At 38.8% G+C, this 15,012-nt stretch overlaps 2 protein-coding genes across 2 annotated transcripts; one reads left to right on the forward strand and one right to left on the reverse strand.

The window, feature by feature from the left end:
• Positions 1-8,744: 8,744 nt before the first annotated feature.
• Positions 8,745-10,081, forward strand: LOC129415031 (uncharacterized). The gene is made up of 2 exons (XM_055169199.2): positions 8,745-9,604; positions 9,823-10,081. The coding sequence occupies exons 1-2, from the start codon at positions 9,147-9,149 to the stop codon at positions 10,004-10,006; spliced, it is 642 nt and encodes a 213-aa protein (XP_055025174.2). The 5' UTR covers positions 8,745-9,146; the 3' UTR covers positions 10,007-10,081.
• Positions 10,082-10,849: 768 nt separating this feature from the next.
• LOC129438330 (uncharacterized) lies at positions 10,850-14,778 on the reverse strand. Its single transcript, XM_073868436.1, has 8 exons — positions 14,350-14,778; positions 13,611-13,724; positions 12,846-13,505; positions 12,567-12,753; positions 12,184-12,250; positions 12,050-12,104; positions 11,484-11,958; positions 10,850-11,318 (listed from the first exon to the last, which is right to left on the reverse strand). The coding sequence occupies exons 1-7, from the start codon at positions 14,683-14,685 to the stop codon at positions 11,692-11,694; spliced, it is 1,686 nt and encodes a 561-aa protein (XP_073724537.1). The 5' UTR covers positions 14,686-14,778; the 3' UTR covers positions 10,850-11,318; positions 11,484-11,691.
• Between the last annotated feature and the right edge of the window lie 234 nt (positions 14,779-15,012).

Consider the following 15,012-nt stretch of genomic DNA (forward strand, 5'->3'; position numbering starts at 1 on the left):
TAACCAAAAAATAACGTTCTGTATAAGTTATTTTTGGGTTATTTTAAAAATAACCACCCTGCAACGTTATGGGAACGTTATTTTATGGTTCCAAAAAAAGAACCAAAAAAAGAACCAAAAAATAACGTTCTGTATAAGTTATTTTTAGGTTATTTTAAAAATAACCACCCTGCAACGTTATGGGAACGTTATTTTATGGTTCCAAAAAAAGAACCAAAAAATAACGTTCTGTATAAGTTATTTTTAGGTTATTTAAAAATAACCACCCTACAATGTTATGGAAACGTTATTTTATGGTTGCAAAAAATAAAACCTAAAAATAACGTTCCCAGAACGTTATTTTTTGGTTCCCAAAAAAATAACCAAAATATAACCAAAAACTAACGTTAGGGGAACGTTCTGTGTTTGCTGGGATGATGTTCCTAAATGCATTATCTTATCTTAACTGCAGGTAGGAAAGTGGTATTACAGAAGCATCCTAACTTGACAAAACATCCTAAAAACGGTCTTAACTTTAGGGTAACCTCACAGGTGTCCTAACTTAAAACTTTAATGAGAGCCAGCTGAAACAATCACATTATGATAGAGCTGCGGGAGAATGACATTACATTTTTAACAAAGTGGAGGATGAAAAACATCAATGTTTGTTTTTGGATTACTCTTTGAATGTTTTTTACTTTCACACATTCACATAATCACAATGTTTCTCACTAGTGGAGCGATCTTTCAATTTCTGTCATAGTCGGGGAGCCAAAGTCTCAAAAGCTCAATAAAATGGGTTGAACCTGACCTGGTCTGCCATACTTTTTATTTGTGTTTTTTTATGTTAACTTTGACCTCAAGAACCAATAATTGGAGGGTCTGCTCTGCCGGAAATATCGCGAAAATAATTTGTGGCCATTTTAGTGTACATACCCTGTATTTTTATCAGAATATTGTGAAAATTTTTTTTTTTCCTCAAATCCTCAGTGGGTTGGGTAAACTGTCAATAAATGCATTCCTGATACACAGAACACATGTGTTGACAACATCTACTGAAAAAATAACTCTTAAAACACATTTCTGCATAATTTTGCATCAATTTAATGCAAAAAAAATATTTTTTTCCAATATTTTAATCTTTACTTCATTGGCAATCAACTATTCCCCGAAGTTATGACATTAGTCAATATACCATGCTTTTCACCAAACAGTATACTCATTACACAGAAAAAATTATAAAAATCCAACCAAAATCAATGGATCTGTGATGATTTCACTACTAGTTGGCCATCAACAGGCTCAGAACCTTAATAGAGTTTTTGGCTACTTTCAAAATTCCGAAAGACATACTGGATAACATGATTGTTAATGTCCACATTAGCCGCTTTTGCACTATCGGGCCTGTGCGAGCCAGGGCTTCAAACGGGCCTCACGGAGCCAATAGCCTCAGACCTCCAGCTGTGTAGCCAAAATCACGACGCGTTTGCATTGTCAAGCCAATAGCGCCGCAGCGCTTCAGAATACCTCGCCCTTAATACGCCTACCTGGATGTAACGTCACACAACTCCGCCTGTTTTACTTTGAGGAAGTCACTTCAATCTGACATGAGACGGGAGTGAGATCGCATCATCATTCAACAAACAAAGAACATAACTGAGGCGGCTGTTTGCACGGTGAAAGCCAAGATGAGAAGATAGATGTTTGCTCCATCCGCGGTGTTACTCTTGAAGTTTATGTTGGCTGCACACGAGCGATCTCATTACGGGACAATATCAGATCAATAAGCTTTATGAAGTAGGATAATTACAAATAAAGCATTCATCTACCTAATGTGCCATTATACTATATACACAATATTTTAAAGAATATAAACGAGTCCTAGTTTTACATTTATGTAAAATAATCTTGCAAAATATGCACGTGTGTCTAAATATGTAACGTTAAGTTTGTAATTATAGTTCTATGGCGATGTAAACATACTTACACATTATAAGAGGTGTGATATCTTTAATCATGAAAACGTTAATAGTTGAGCATCACATGAAACACAAGGTAACTGTCTAATAGCTATTTCAATAATGTGTCAATCAATAAATACTTTTGTCTATAAAGAACTGCCTCGAAATAGCTGAATAGGACTGAAAATCACTTTACTTGCATCTCAAAAATCAAAACGTTTGAGAAATCATTAGAAAATGTACTCGTTAAGAATCAACTCTGAATATACACATGTATTTAAAAAGCTATGTTACAGTGGTTAAGTTAATGATGGTTATATTTACCATTTTGTTGCATCTTACCATTTCTGTGTTTCAGATGTGATCCTTATTAAGCAATCATTTTCAATAAACTGACAAGCAGTCGTAGTAATAATAGCGGTACTTTATTTACAAATGAAGTTTATATCAGTGCACAGACAGGTGTATTTAAAGACATCTTCTCCGGATGGATTTCAACATCCATGGCTCCTGTCGTCTCATCATCATCATCTTCGTTTCATCTCCTGCTCTTTCATCTGTTGCTGTATCATCTCTCATATACAAAATAAAAACTCCTGGATGACAAACTGAAAGCTTTGCGTTGGCATTTTTCTGTAAAACGGACACAAAAGAAAGCAGCACATGTGACGTTTTGTATAAAGGGTTTGTAAATACACATACAGTATACCGACATATAAAGTTTGCTACATTCATATAAGAGTTTAATTAATCTCCAAAATACCAGAAAGCGTGGCTATGACTATAATAAAACCATGGTTACTTTTTCTAAGGGCTGACTAAAAAATTCAACAGAGATGACACTATAACACAAAAAACACCCATGTAAGACACTTCTGCAATCGTTATTTGTATTTTAAGTGTTTTGTATGCAAACGTAATGTAGCATTTGTATTTGTATTTTAAGTGTTTTTTATGCAAACGTTATGTAGCATGTTAACTCACCGACTGCAGATACCATCATGACTCGATCGCTTTAATACATGGAGTGATGGACGATGAAATGATGATTCAACACACATCTTTAATTTCTCAGCACTGTTGCACTTTAAACACCTTGTTCTGTGCCCGAAACTTTATAAACTTCTCCCAAACCGGTAGCAGTGTGCGCCGGATCCTTAGCATGGCGAGTTCGGCGTTGTAACGCGTGTTTGTTTTTTACATATGCAGATCATTTTCTTCAGTCCTAAGTACAAACATAGCAGGCATCTTCCGTGAAACAGTAAATTACTGGTGATCTCGATTATTTTTAAAGTTTGAAATCTGCAGACAGATGGATGCGCATCTTGCCAGAGACTCAGATAAACTCCGCCTTTGACCTTTACCACTCCCCTAGCCCAGAGAAGCCCGCTCTGGCCCAAGGAATTCGGCGGGCCAGAAAAGCCGGGCCTTAAGCACCAACGAAGCACCAGTGAAGCACGATCATGCCCCGGAAGTGACAATGCAAACGCCCCAGGCCTCGGCAGGCCCTGGCACGCCCGCTTGAAGCCCGATAGTGCAAACACGGCTATTATTAAACATCATGGTCTAGGGATCTTTTTAATTTCAACATAACCCTGTTCCCCAATGGAAATGTGTCACACAATAAATATAATACAGCAAAATGACTTTAATTATTTTATTGCCTCAGATGACAACTATTACAACTTTAAAGAGATATTTCACCCATTTGCATTAAGCTTTGTAGCTTTAGAAACCCAGTCATGTTTTTGAATGGTCTTGCATCATTTTCAGTTTCCCCTGAGACGGGAGAAATACAGATTTCAGTGTTGCACTTCCTTCTTTCAATGATGTAAAAATCGTCATTTTGTGTCATTGAAAGAAGGAATTGCTATATCTTTGTCGAGGGTGTAAGACTACCCTCTGTCGTTATTTTTCCAGGGGGGCTATTGGTAGGACGTGTAGCGAATTTATGCGGGAGGAGGGGAATAACGTTATTTGAAACACTATGAACCTCCGACCGAAACACTACGGGGATTCCCAAGGGAATCTTAGATTTTAGCTCAAAAGGGAATATTATGTATAATTAACTGTAATTAACTATACAAATTTATCAGGTTTTACCTGGCGTGGCAGAATTAATAATAACAATTAATTAATATGTTCGTCCACCGAAGACATATATCCATAATCGTATATTAACGTCTAAGAAATGTTAATTTCATGGCCTTTAAAATTAACCTTCTCACTGATATACAGTGCTACTCGCAGCTTGTAGCTGGATCAAAAGGCAGAAATAGTGACTTTAATTTCATGAGCATTGAACACAGAAACAATTCAATTGTGAAAATGCAAACCGGTTTATTAACGATAAAATGAAGTACACATAACGACTAACTAAACATACACACATACAATAACATAAAACATAGATGAGAAAGAAAAGACTGAAAAAGCTAGAGAGAGTAAAAGATTGGCAATAGCACTATGGCTTAACATCTGCACAAACCATCGGAAAATCTCTAAGGATCGCCTTAATTTTCATAAGGGGTAAAGCTTGAACATCAGCGAGTAAAACGAGTTTATACTTGCGTTTGGCTCTTTGTGATGCGGTGCGAAGTTTCTTATGCTCGCGGTGCGAGCAAGGAGAGAGAGAGAGAATCCAGGTGTGTTCGTTTAAGATGGAAATCCGTTAAGTTGTTTCGTAGGGTGGATTGGTCTACGGGGTTTTCCGAACTCTAGCGCAAAGCCAGGAAAGACTGTCCCGAAGAGACAGGACAGGGCTCAGAGAAAAGATGATGAATCTGAGGGACTCTGGGTGAGTCTCAGCGAGTTTCCAAACTGCGCTGGCAGGTTACCTGAGTAACCGGGCGATTGAGCGCTCATGAGTGAACTAAGCCACTGACTGAGATACTGAGCGAATCAGCGATTGAGAGATTGAGCGAACTGAGCAATTGAGCAATGATGGCTTGGGCGATAGGCCGTTTTGACCTTTCACGCGCCCAGCCCATTTTAGGTGAATGACCAATGTGCGAAGTGTTCGATCGCGTGCGGAAACAAGCCTTTGATCTTTCAGACATCACATTTGCGTACTTGCATAATGATAAAAGTTTGTTTCCATAACTCTTCAAATCGATATTAAATGACATTGATGCGGCTTATGGTAATATGATACATAAAAATGATTAGGAAATAAAGAGTAGGTTAATTTGATACTAGACAAGACATGGGTTTAAGATCACGTTGAATAATAATTTCATACCTAAGATATGAACCATGCTACAGTGAACAAAATCTAACTAAAGTGTTGACACAAAGTTACATCACACATACATGATCATGCAGTAAAGGGACATAACATATATATACATTTAAACAGCTCATTGTGATCTTCAAATGTGGTTTCATCACAGACATATAGTCTGTGCCCCCTGCTGTTTCTCTGGCGATTCGTCGTTTCTCTGGTGGAATTCCTTTGAACCTCCTTTGAAGACTGCATTTGTTTTAATTGTTGCCCATTTTACACCCCTGATAGGTGGTAGATACCTGGGTGATTGTGTTATCAGGACACAGGGTTATCTAAAGTCACAATTTTAGGGCTTTTTACGATCCAGACGCCAAATGGCCTCAATCTGACTCCGAGCCATTTGCTACAGACGCTACAGACCTATTACAGATTAGTGGGTGGGACTTACGATAATAAATGATACAGCTGCCATCTTTTTGGAATCTAAGCTAAAAGATGCTGTGGAGCCAGGCTTGATGTTTTCCAACAACGGTGGAAGGTTATCAATATGATATGGAAGAGGGTGATTTCGAGGCTCTTTATGAGCCACAATACAGGGAAGAGCAGCTGAGGCAGATGGAGGAACAGGAGGTAGAAGGTCGAGGTAGAAAACCTGCTTGTAGAAGGTAGAAGACGAGGTAGAAGACCTGCCTGTCGCAGGCGAGGAGCCTGGACTGACTCAAGCTGGGATGGACTGGTTGTGCCTGTGCTCTTGCTGTGCACCTACGGACACAGAAATGGAGTCCGTCTGCTGCAGAGAATTTCAAAGATGCCAGTTTCTTCTGGATGAAATTTCTACATCAGATGAGGATATGGACATTTGTGTGGTGAACCACCCAAGCTTCGCACCGCATATGGACAGCAGCATTCTGGATACATATTTTAGAATACCAAAGGTCAACTGGAAGTGACAGCCAAAGCCTGCAGGGACAAACGGACATCTGACTATAAAGTAAGTGTTTCTATTTTATTTGGGAGTGGCTTGCAGAGCTGTGCATTGTGGGAGTTGTTGTCTTCCATACAAATGCACCCTAAAGCAGTGGCGGATGCAGAACGTGACATATAGGTGGGCATGGATTAAGTCTGGGTGGGCCTGAATCTATGGGTGTCACTTTTGAATAAGAAACTATAACAAGTCTATAAAATCCGTTAAAACTTCAGGAATCACAAGCGTATTGGTGAGAACACTAATTTAAACAGCATACACACACACCCGAACTGCACGTCACATTTTTGACATTATTGATATACTTTAAATTGTAAAGCAACATGACATTAATTAAGCCTTTTTGGTAAAAAAAAATTATTGGGCTGTCATAGCCTACAAAAAAAGAACCTGCACACAGTGACAAGAAATATAAATGAACATAAAAAACCTAATACTTTTTTAAGTAGCCTATTAAAGTGTTCAAATAAATTAGGCTACTAAATGCTTAAAATTAAGCTTCTAACATCATATTCTCCTCATGCAAATCACTAAAAATATATTTTCGTTCTCACATATTTAAGTTAACTTACTAAATAAAGAAAGAAAAAGGAAATTGCTTGAATAATGTTAGACTCTGAGGTTAAACGAAATGACAAATAAATAAACATTTAGGGCCAGATTTACTAAACAGGGCAAATTAGCGCATGAGCGCAATTCCAAAAATGCGCTGATGGGAGTGGTGATATCTGCGGGTTATTTACTAAAAAAGCGCTAATTAAATAACACAGGCGCAACAGCTGATTTCCATAATGACCAACCAATCTACTAAGAGCAGCGCAAATTAGCGCATGGTTGCAAATAAGCAGAGAGAGAGTGTGTGTGCTTCCTGTTGCGGAACACATGCTCTGTTTCAGATGGAGGGATGAGCTGAACATGTGTTCCATCGATTGATCCAAGCACATTTGGGAAACCCGACATGGTCTGAAAACCCTGTTTTACTGTACCAAAAGCTTCCGGCCGATTTGGGAATATTATATGCTGATGTACTATTTTCATCAGTGACTTCAGCACCACGGACAACGCAGGTGAAAATGCGGATTGTGAAATTCCAGCTAACGTAGCCACAGTAGACTGAAAAGAACAGGAGGACAAAAAATGAATTGTTGCAAGCAGTTTTGAAACACCTGGGATTGCGTGACTCCTTCTAGTTGAGGGCTCCAGATCGTCTTGTATTTCTTCCAGCAAATTTAGAATAACATGGCTTGGCAAACGAAATTTTTGGATAATTTGTTGTTCTGGCATTCCAAATAAATTGATACGTGTGGAAAAAATCCTCTCCCTTCTACCATGCAGTCTCTGATTTCTGCGATGTCTCCTCCTAGCAACAACAATTGCAGCCATTTCGAGCGCAAAATGATTTAAGACATGCTTTTTTTCGGCGTTAAATAGTCGCGCAAATGCCATACATAACACATGCGCAAACATTAGTAAATTGCGTTGCGTGAATCATTTAAATAGTCTCCTCCCAAAATGTTTGCGTCTGAAAGGGAAACTCCTAGAAATGCATATGCAATCAGGTCAGTCGCAAAAAGAACTAGACCACACCTTTTCAGCGCTAATGATCCACTGCGCGTCTTTAGTAAATTCCGACATCGCTATTTACCGCCAAAATGATGGTTTACGCTGGCGCAAGCGCTTAGTAAATCTGGCCCTTAATATACTTTTGATGAGCATAAGAGCAAGCGGGTAGCCTACGCGTGAAGAGTGGAGCGCGAATATCAGACGTGAACACGAAAGGAATAATGGGTTTAATTATGCTTTCACTTCATTTCCTGACAGTTTTACTTGTTAGTGGGGATAGTAATGACTAACAAGATGACACCGAATTACATAAAATATAATTACCTAAATAAATCTGAGAGAATGCGAACACATTACAATATTTTTTCCTCTGCCTGATAGGGCGCAGATAAATTTTCGTACCCTGACAGGAATTCGCCATAGCCCCGGGACTTCGGGGTAGCGATTTTGCGAGCCCTGCATAGGTTTGTTTTGTAGAAAGACTTTCTTTAAAGTAAATTTTGTTTTGTATAAATTGTATCTTAATATTAATCAATGTTTAATCAAACAATTGCCTCGATTTAATAAATAAGAAGCAAACCAAGAACGTCTGTGGTGTGGATTGAAGTGAACCCACTATATTTCCGCAGCCTACGTCTTTCTGCTTTTAATGCATTTCTTAAATTAATGTCTCAATTACACAGTAGGCTTATAGGTTGTTATGATAGGCTATTTGTTGCTTAAAAGCAATAGGCTATATTGTATAAAGTGTAGCAATAAATGTGGCGTGACTTATAGTGCTGAGTTAGAGAGCTGGTAGGGTATATCAAACAACATCACTGTGATCAGATCTTTTCTTTCTATTTTTTACCCCGCTGTAATATTTGTTGTGTGTTTATGTTATTGAGAGGAAAGCACGCAGCACATATTTATAACGTGTTGTTATTCAAAATACGTTTTTCACTTGCTTGCAAAAAAAGTTAGCGGGAATATTTTTCTCATTAGAACCATAATGTAACGCAACATTCAACTTCTTTATAATAGTTTTTAAAGGGCAACTTCACCAATTTGCATTAAGCTTTGTATAGTTAGAACCCCAGTCATGTTTTTGAATGGTTGTGCATTATTCCCTCAGTTTCCCCTGAGAGGGGAGAAATACAGATTTCAGTCAGGCACTTCCTTCTTTCAATGATGTAAAAATCGTCATTTTGCGTCATTGAAAGAAGGAAATCCTGTATCTCTGTTCAGTGTGAAAGACTACAGACACTCATTCCTCATTTTTCCAAGGTGGGGGCTATGGGTGGGACCCACTCACGCTACAGACCTATTACATATCAGTGGGTGGGACTTACGAAAACATACGAACGCATACGGAAAAAAAACGATAAGCCGCCATCTTTATGCTAAGCTAAGCTAACCGACGTTGTGGAGCCAGGCTTGATATTTCACAAAAATGGCGGAAGGTAATCAGAATGATATGGAAGAGGGTGATTTCGAAACCGTGGTGCTCGAATCGGATGTTCGTGGCTATCTTTTTGAGCCACAATATAGCGAAGAGCAGCTGAGGCAGATGGAGGAACAGGAGGCGGCTGCGGTCGCGGCGGCAGTAGCCCTGCCTGTCGCGGGCGAGGAGCTCGGACTGACTCGAGCTGGGAGGAACTGGTGGTGCCTGTGCTCTCGGTGTGCGCCTACGGACACAGAAATTGAGTCCGTCTGCTGCAGAGAATTTGACAGATGCCAGTTTCTTTTGGACGAAATCGCTACATCAGATGAGGACGTTTGTGTGGTGAACCACCCAAGCTTCGCACCGCATATGGACAGCGGCGTTTTGGATACATATTTCAGAATACCGAAGGTCAACTGGAAGCGACAGCCAAAGCCTGCAGGGACAAACGGACGTCTGAGTATAAAGTAAGTGTTTCTATTTTCTTTCCCATACCAACGTGACATGTATGTACACAATTTGTTCAAGCATTAGCACGAAGTTATTACAGTTTAATACGTAACGTCAGCCGGCTGAGCTTGGCTTATTTACTACACAGCTTGATGTTGCATTGCAAACTAACGTTACTGTGGCACGCTAAACACAAATACCATGCATCGCTAACTGTATGGTCAATGTTTTGTAGACAATATCGCCTAACAGCCTACCGACACTTTCTTGAATGGGTCCTGCAAGGCGAGAGATTAGGTCGAGGCAATCGTGTCGTTTTACCCGCCTGTGTTGTGCAGGCAATCCGTACTAAATACCCTGCTCCAGATGGCCATTACAGCGGGCACCAAGAAGTTGAGGACGCTCAGGAGGAACTGTAACTTCCATTGTTAATATGTTGTAAAATATGATAACTGTGTAAATCTTTTCATCACTGTTATATTTTTTATATATTCTTGCACTGTAGCAATTATTCGAATAAAGTATATTCATTCATCTATTCATTCATTGATTCATTCATTCACATTATTTATAATATCGTTCAGCCAGTGCTGTATGGCTAACCATTATTTAGATAAGTGATAAATGGCAAACCATTATTTTGATAAGTTATAAATGACGTAACGTTACCTTTTATCACCTATCAAAATGATGGTAGCCATTTATCAGTTATCAAAATAATGCTCCTGTTACAATGACTGGCATGACCAGGGCAAACACTTGTGATCTGGTAATTATCATTGTGTGTAGGTTATAAAAGTTGAAGTTTACATTTTAGGGTGTTTCCTACAGAAATATTTTGTGTAAATATAAAAAAAAACATTTTAAAACTGCAAATAATAAAGGTTTAGTAGATGTGGTATATCTAAATTACACTATTTACAACTTGAAATAAAAACAAGTTTAATGCTAATAATTTTTTCCCACCACACTTTAGTGTATGTAACTTATTTTTTACATCGGATAATTTGGAAGTAAAGTTCCAAGTGTCTTCATTTCCAAGTTTATATTAGAGAAAGTTATTGGACGACAAACATGTTGTAACTGGAGCTACTTAGCTACTGTTGCCTGACATGACAACAGATAGGAAAATAATGGTCAGGTCATATTATTTTATTCTGATTTAGCGAATTTAAATTGCACTATAAGTCATTGGCAAAACCATTTACCTCCTTCTGAGTTAATAATGTAGAATTTTGGTGTACACAGAAAGGAGTGCATGATTGAAGAAGTTTTGGTTTATTCACAAATTAAATAATTAAAATATTCAGAAAGTTTAATAGCAAAGGCATTAATGTAGTTATAGAAACTAAACAAGATAAAAATAAAATGTAAATATATACACACACAGACACACACAGTGGTGGCAGAATATAAAAAGGCACAGCTGGTGAGGCAGAGCAGTGAGAGATGGAGTTGGGTGCGATGTGATGTATCAGAAGCGGCTTTGGAATGATTCTTTGGCAGTCTCCTTTGAAGGTTTCGGTATTGGGGCTATGTTGGGTGGCAACGCAGGTTGTGGCAGGGCAAGTGACGAGGTCGCCATTTTGAATGGGATGTTTGGATTCCGTCTATTTTCCAGGACCTTCTCTATTAAATCTGTGACAAAGTCTGTGGTATGTGGTGTGTAGACTTTTTTTAGTATCCACTGCTTGGATTTCTTGCAGTACACCTGCTTGAATCGTTCTTCTCCTGTAAATGACAAGGAATATAATATAATAAATTATAAATGTAGATTTGATTGCACTAGACATTTCTCCACAATGAATACATTACACCTTTCAGCAAAGTATGCCAATTCAGTTAGCTGTTATTCTTATTTTGGTTAAACTATCAAAAGAGCACATGGTAACAAACCTGTCACTGTGGTGGCTTGCCTCCTTTTCACAATGTTTTCATTATGGTCCAAGATGGCAAGGTGGCACCTCTCCCTCATCCCATGGTATGAGAAGGCCTGCCGCTTGGGGAGGTATTTCAACATGGTAATATGAAAGTTCTGCAGTGGCCCTGTGTACAATTACATAGAGGAAAAGAGGATGGATAGGATTAATTGAAACATGTTCATTTAGGATGCAATAGTAAAAGTGCATATATTCTCACCAGTATGTTTGAAGAGTGCCATCTGGTTGAGGTCTTTCAACAGTTTTTTGTCTAGGACCAGTGACGACAGGGCCTGCAATGCCACCGAGTCCTTGCCAATCCACATTCGCACCCTCTGGTCCAGGGCAGTAAGAGGAGGATGATCACACTGATGCAGTGTTCCGTCATCATCTCTCCACTCGTGTTCATTGCAAACATGGTGTATAATTGATTTCCAACGGTTTTGCAGTGCCTTTGTGAAAGAAAAGGTTTTCAATAATACTAATGCTATAAAATACACAAATCAGACAGACATTGTGGTATTGCAGCTTTTGATTCCCTACCTCTATGTTCCCCTTACTTGTGGCACAGGTATACCACATGTGGTTTACGATAGACCTGTGAATGATATTGAAATTAGTAATTTCCAACCTTGTAAAGTAATGTAAATTTTCCAAGACTACAAACCAACACTGACCTGGTCCATGCGAGAAGGATTGCAGTGTCCTTTTTTTTCCCTTTCGTCAGTATTTTATTCCGGAAACCTGTGGCCGTAAATGCAGAATAATTTTGATAAAAAAAACAACATCGTCCATTTATTTTTGTATTGTCCCTATTAACCCTGTCAGAGACATTTATATCCACTGTTTATTTTAGGTTTATTTAGCTATTACTTATTTTACCCACATGGTGCTCTATTGCACAGTGTGTGGCTTGTCACTGGGATTTACCTCTACAATAAGTTCTACAAGGCTGCACAGATTTGTGAGTGGGGTGGGGAGTAACACAATGAGATGAAAAATGAAATGAAAAATGTAGAGAGTAGCGTGTGTGTTTACAAGAGTGGCAAAAAATACATACCTTTGGCTGTGTGCCAGATGTCGAATTTGTGCTGGATATTATGATATTGTTCCCTCATTATCTTCCTTATTGATGACGAGCGGTCCGTTGTCATCACCTCCACGTCAAGGCCCAAGTCTAGAAGCTCTGTCATTCCCCTTCTAAAACCTAATGGCTCCATGGCTCCAGAGCTGGTGGCCTCTGTACACTAAAGTTCAAGTTTGATGTTATCAAAGTTTTCAACATAGCAGCAGTGATTTTGAATTATTGTGATTCTGTATACATTTATATGCATTTTACCTGCACCAGCTCTGTGTGGATTATCTCCTTTGTATCGTGTAGCATAAATGTGTAGTGACAATATTTTGCATTGAAACCTGGCGAGTCACATCGGCCATCGCCCGCCAAGTGTGGGCGCTTCCCATCCTCCTGTTCCAAATAAATTCTTGCCAAAACTTCATTTCTTCTCTCCTCATACAAGTTCTCAATAGCGGGATGCAAGTATGCGTTCTGAATGGTGTAAAATGTCGTTTGTGAAATCATTTGGATGCTCATGGTTGTGCACCAGTCTGACAGTTCCGTGTATGTTCCACCCTTGAACAAAACAGCTGCTGCAGAAAGGAGATTCACCTGTGGCATTCCTCTAACATCAGGTGAAGATGTCCAAGTCCCCGAATGACCCCCAAGACAAGTCCATTTTACTTTTCTCTGTGCCCCATTATCAAAGATGTCCTTTGAAGAAATTGGTTTCCCACACATCTGGCAGAATTTAAATAGTGACATTAGGCTAGATTCATTGACAATAACCTTCTTCTCATGCCAGTCTTTTCCACCTTCATCTTCTGATGACGAAGATGATGATGTGGGGGTAATGGTCGACTCAAGCTGATAGCTTTCGTCGATGAAACCAACTTCAATGCTGCTGGCACTTGTGTCAAGGGCACCAGGTGTACTTGGCAACTGTACAATCAAAAAGAGGTTTATTTTCAGTGTTAAATTTCTTTAATTTTAATCATACATTGGTTTGAGAATTCCATTAGAGCAAATATGGTGTACAAAACTTACAAACTGTGCTGCTTGGACAGGGGTAGGTTGCTTGACTGGTGTTGATGTTGTAATAGGTTGTTCATCATCTTCCGACGACGACGATAGCAAAGCAGCATCAGACGCAGTTTCAGTCTGAAATGCCATACGTTCAATAACGTTAAAAACATTTCAACAATATCAAACGAACATTTTAACAATATCAAACGAACATTTCAACAATATCAAACGAACATTTCAACAATATCAAACGAACATTTTGACAATATCAAACGAACATTTTGACAATATCAAACGAACATTTTAACAATATCAAACGAACATTTTAACAATATCAAACGAACATTTTAACAATATCAAACGAACATTTTAACAATATCAAACGAACAATTCAACAACATCAAACGAACAATTCAACAACATCAAACTATCAAACGAACTTTTCAACAATATCAAACTATCAAACGAACATTTCAACAACATCAAACTATCAAACGTGAAACAAGGCGGATTTACATTGATACCAGCAAACGTATATAGAACATATCTGAAGCGTCTTTATAATGTTGCGATGCTAATTTGCCAAGCAAGTTACAGTTTAGTGATGACGACACATTAGAACCACAAGCAAGAAAAACACGCGGAAAACGTCAAATTTACTTTGTAAATAGCCAACGTATATACATCTCATATTGTATGTAATGCTTTACTTCAGAAGACTGTATATGTTTACAGAAATATAGTCGAGGAAGTCTCTTACCTCCAAGCGAATGCGTTTCGCGCTGCTAAGTCCAGATGGCCCCGGTTGTTCATCGTCTTCTGGAAAGGTAAACACCGACGGAATGGCGGAGTCCAAAAGAGCGACTCTCTTCATTCCCAAGACATTCAATTGGAAGTCTTCTTTTTTGAAATGAAGACTGCAAACCTTTAGTTTTTTCAAATATTCCGCGGGTGTGTGTTCCGAGTAGTACGGATGATTTATCACCCTGAGCCACTGTTTGCATCGCTCCGTATCTTTCGGTAGATAATGAAAACTTACTTGTTGCCCTTTCCTTGCTTTGACTGAACATCCCTGTACCATGCAAGAATTCACCATTTTGACAGAAAAACAAACGAGGAGTAATTCGCCAACTAACTCGATAAAAGTTTTCTGTGAAATGAATAAGTCTTGTAGGCGGTGTTCCGGATTAGTGGGAGCGGCCCGCGGAGCCGCGCATCGCGGCGCACCGTGGGAGCTGCGGCACTCCACACAAATGACACCCTAAAGTCAATTTCTGTCTATTCTCGGTCAAGTAGGCACCACATTTGATGTGTGTGTTAAATTTCTACTACAAATATGACACAATTTCAATAAAGATTAATGTTTCTACGGGTGAAATGCTCCTTTAAATAGTTATCAGGCTTACTTATAATTTTACTGTTT

Source organism: Misgurnus anguillicaudatus, chromosome 6 (genome assembly GCF_027580225.2).
Source record: "Misgurnus anguillicaudatus chromosome 6, ASM2758022v2, whole genome shotgun sequence".
NCBI lineage: Eukaryota > Metazoa > Chordata > Actinopteri > Cypriniformes > Cobitidae > Misgurnus > Misgurnus anguillicaudatus.

Bases quoted from the DNA above. Each gene is read 5' to 3' on its own strand.
- LOC129415031 (XM_055169199.2), top strand. From the start codon at position 9,147: ATGGCGGAAGGTAATCAGAATGATATGGAAGAGGGTGATTTCGAAACC. The intron at 9,605-9,822 runs GTAAGTGTTTCT...AATGTTTTGTAG, and splicing joins AACGGACGTCTGAGTATAAA to ACAATATCGCCTAACAGCCT.
- LOC129438330 (XM_073868436.1), bottom strand. From the start codon at position 14,685: ATGGTGAATTCTTGCATGGTACAGGGATGTTCAGTCAAAGCAAGGAAA. The intron at 13,506-13,610 runs GTAAGTTTTGTA...TTGATTGTACAG, and splicing joins CTGTCCAAGCAGCACAGTTT to TTGCCAAGTACACCTGGTGC. The intron at 12,105-12,183 runs GTCAGTGTTGGT...TATCATTCACAG, and splicing joins ATCCTTCTCGCATGGACCAG to GTCTATCGTAAACCACATGT.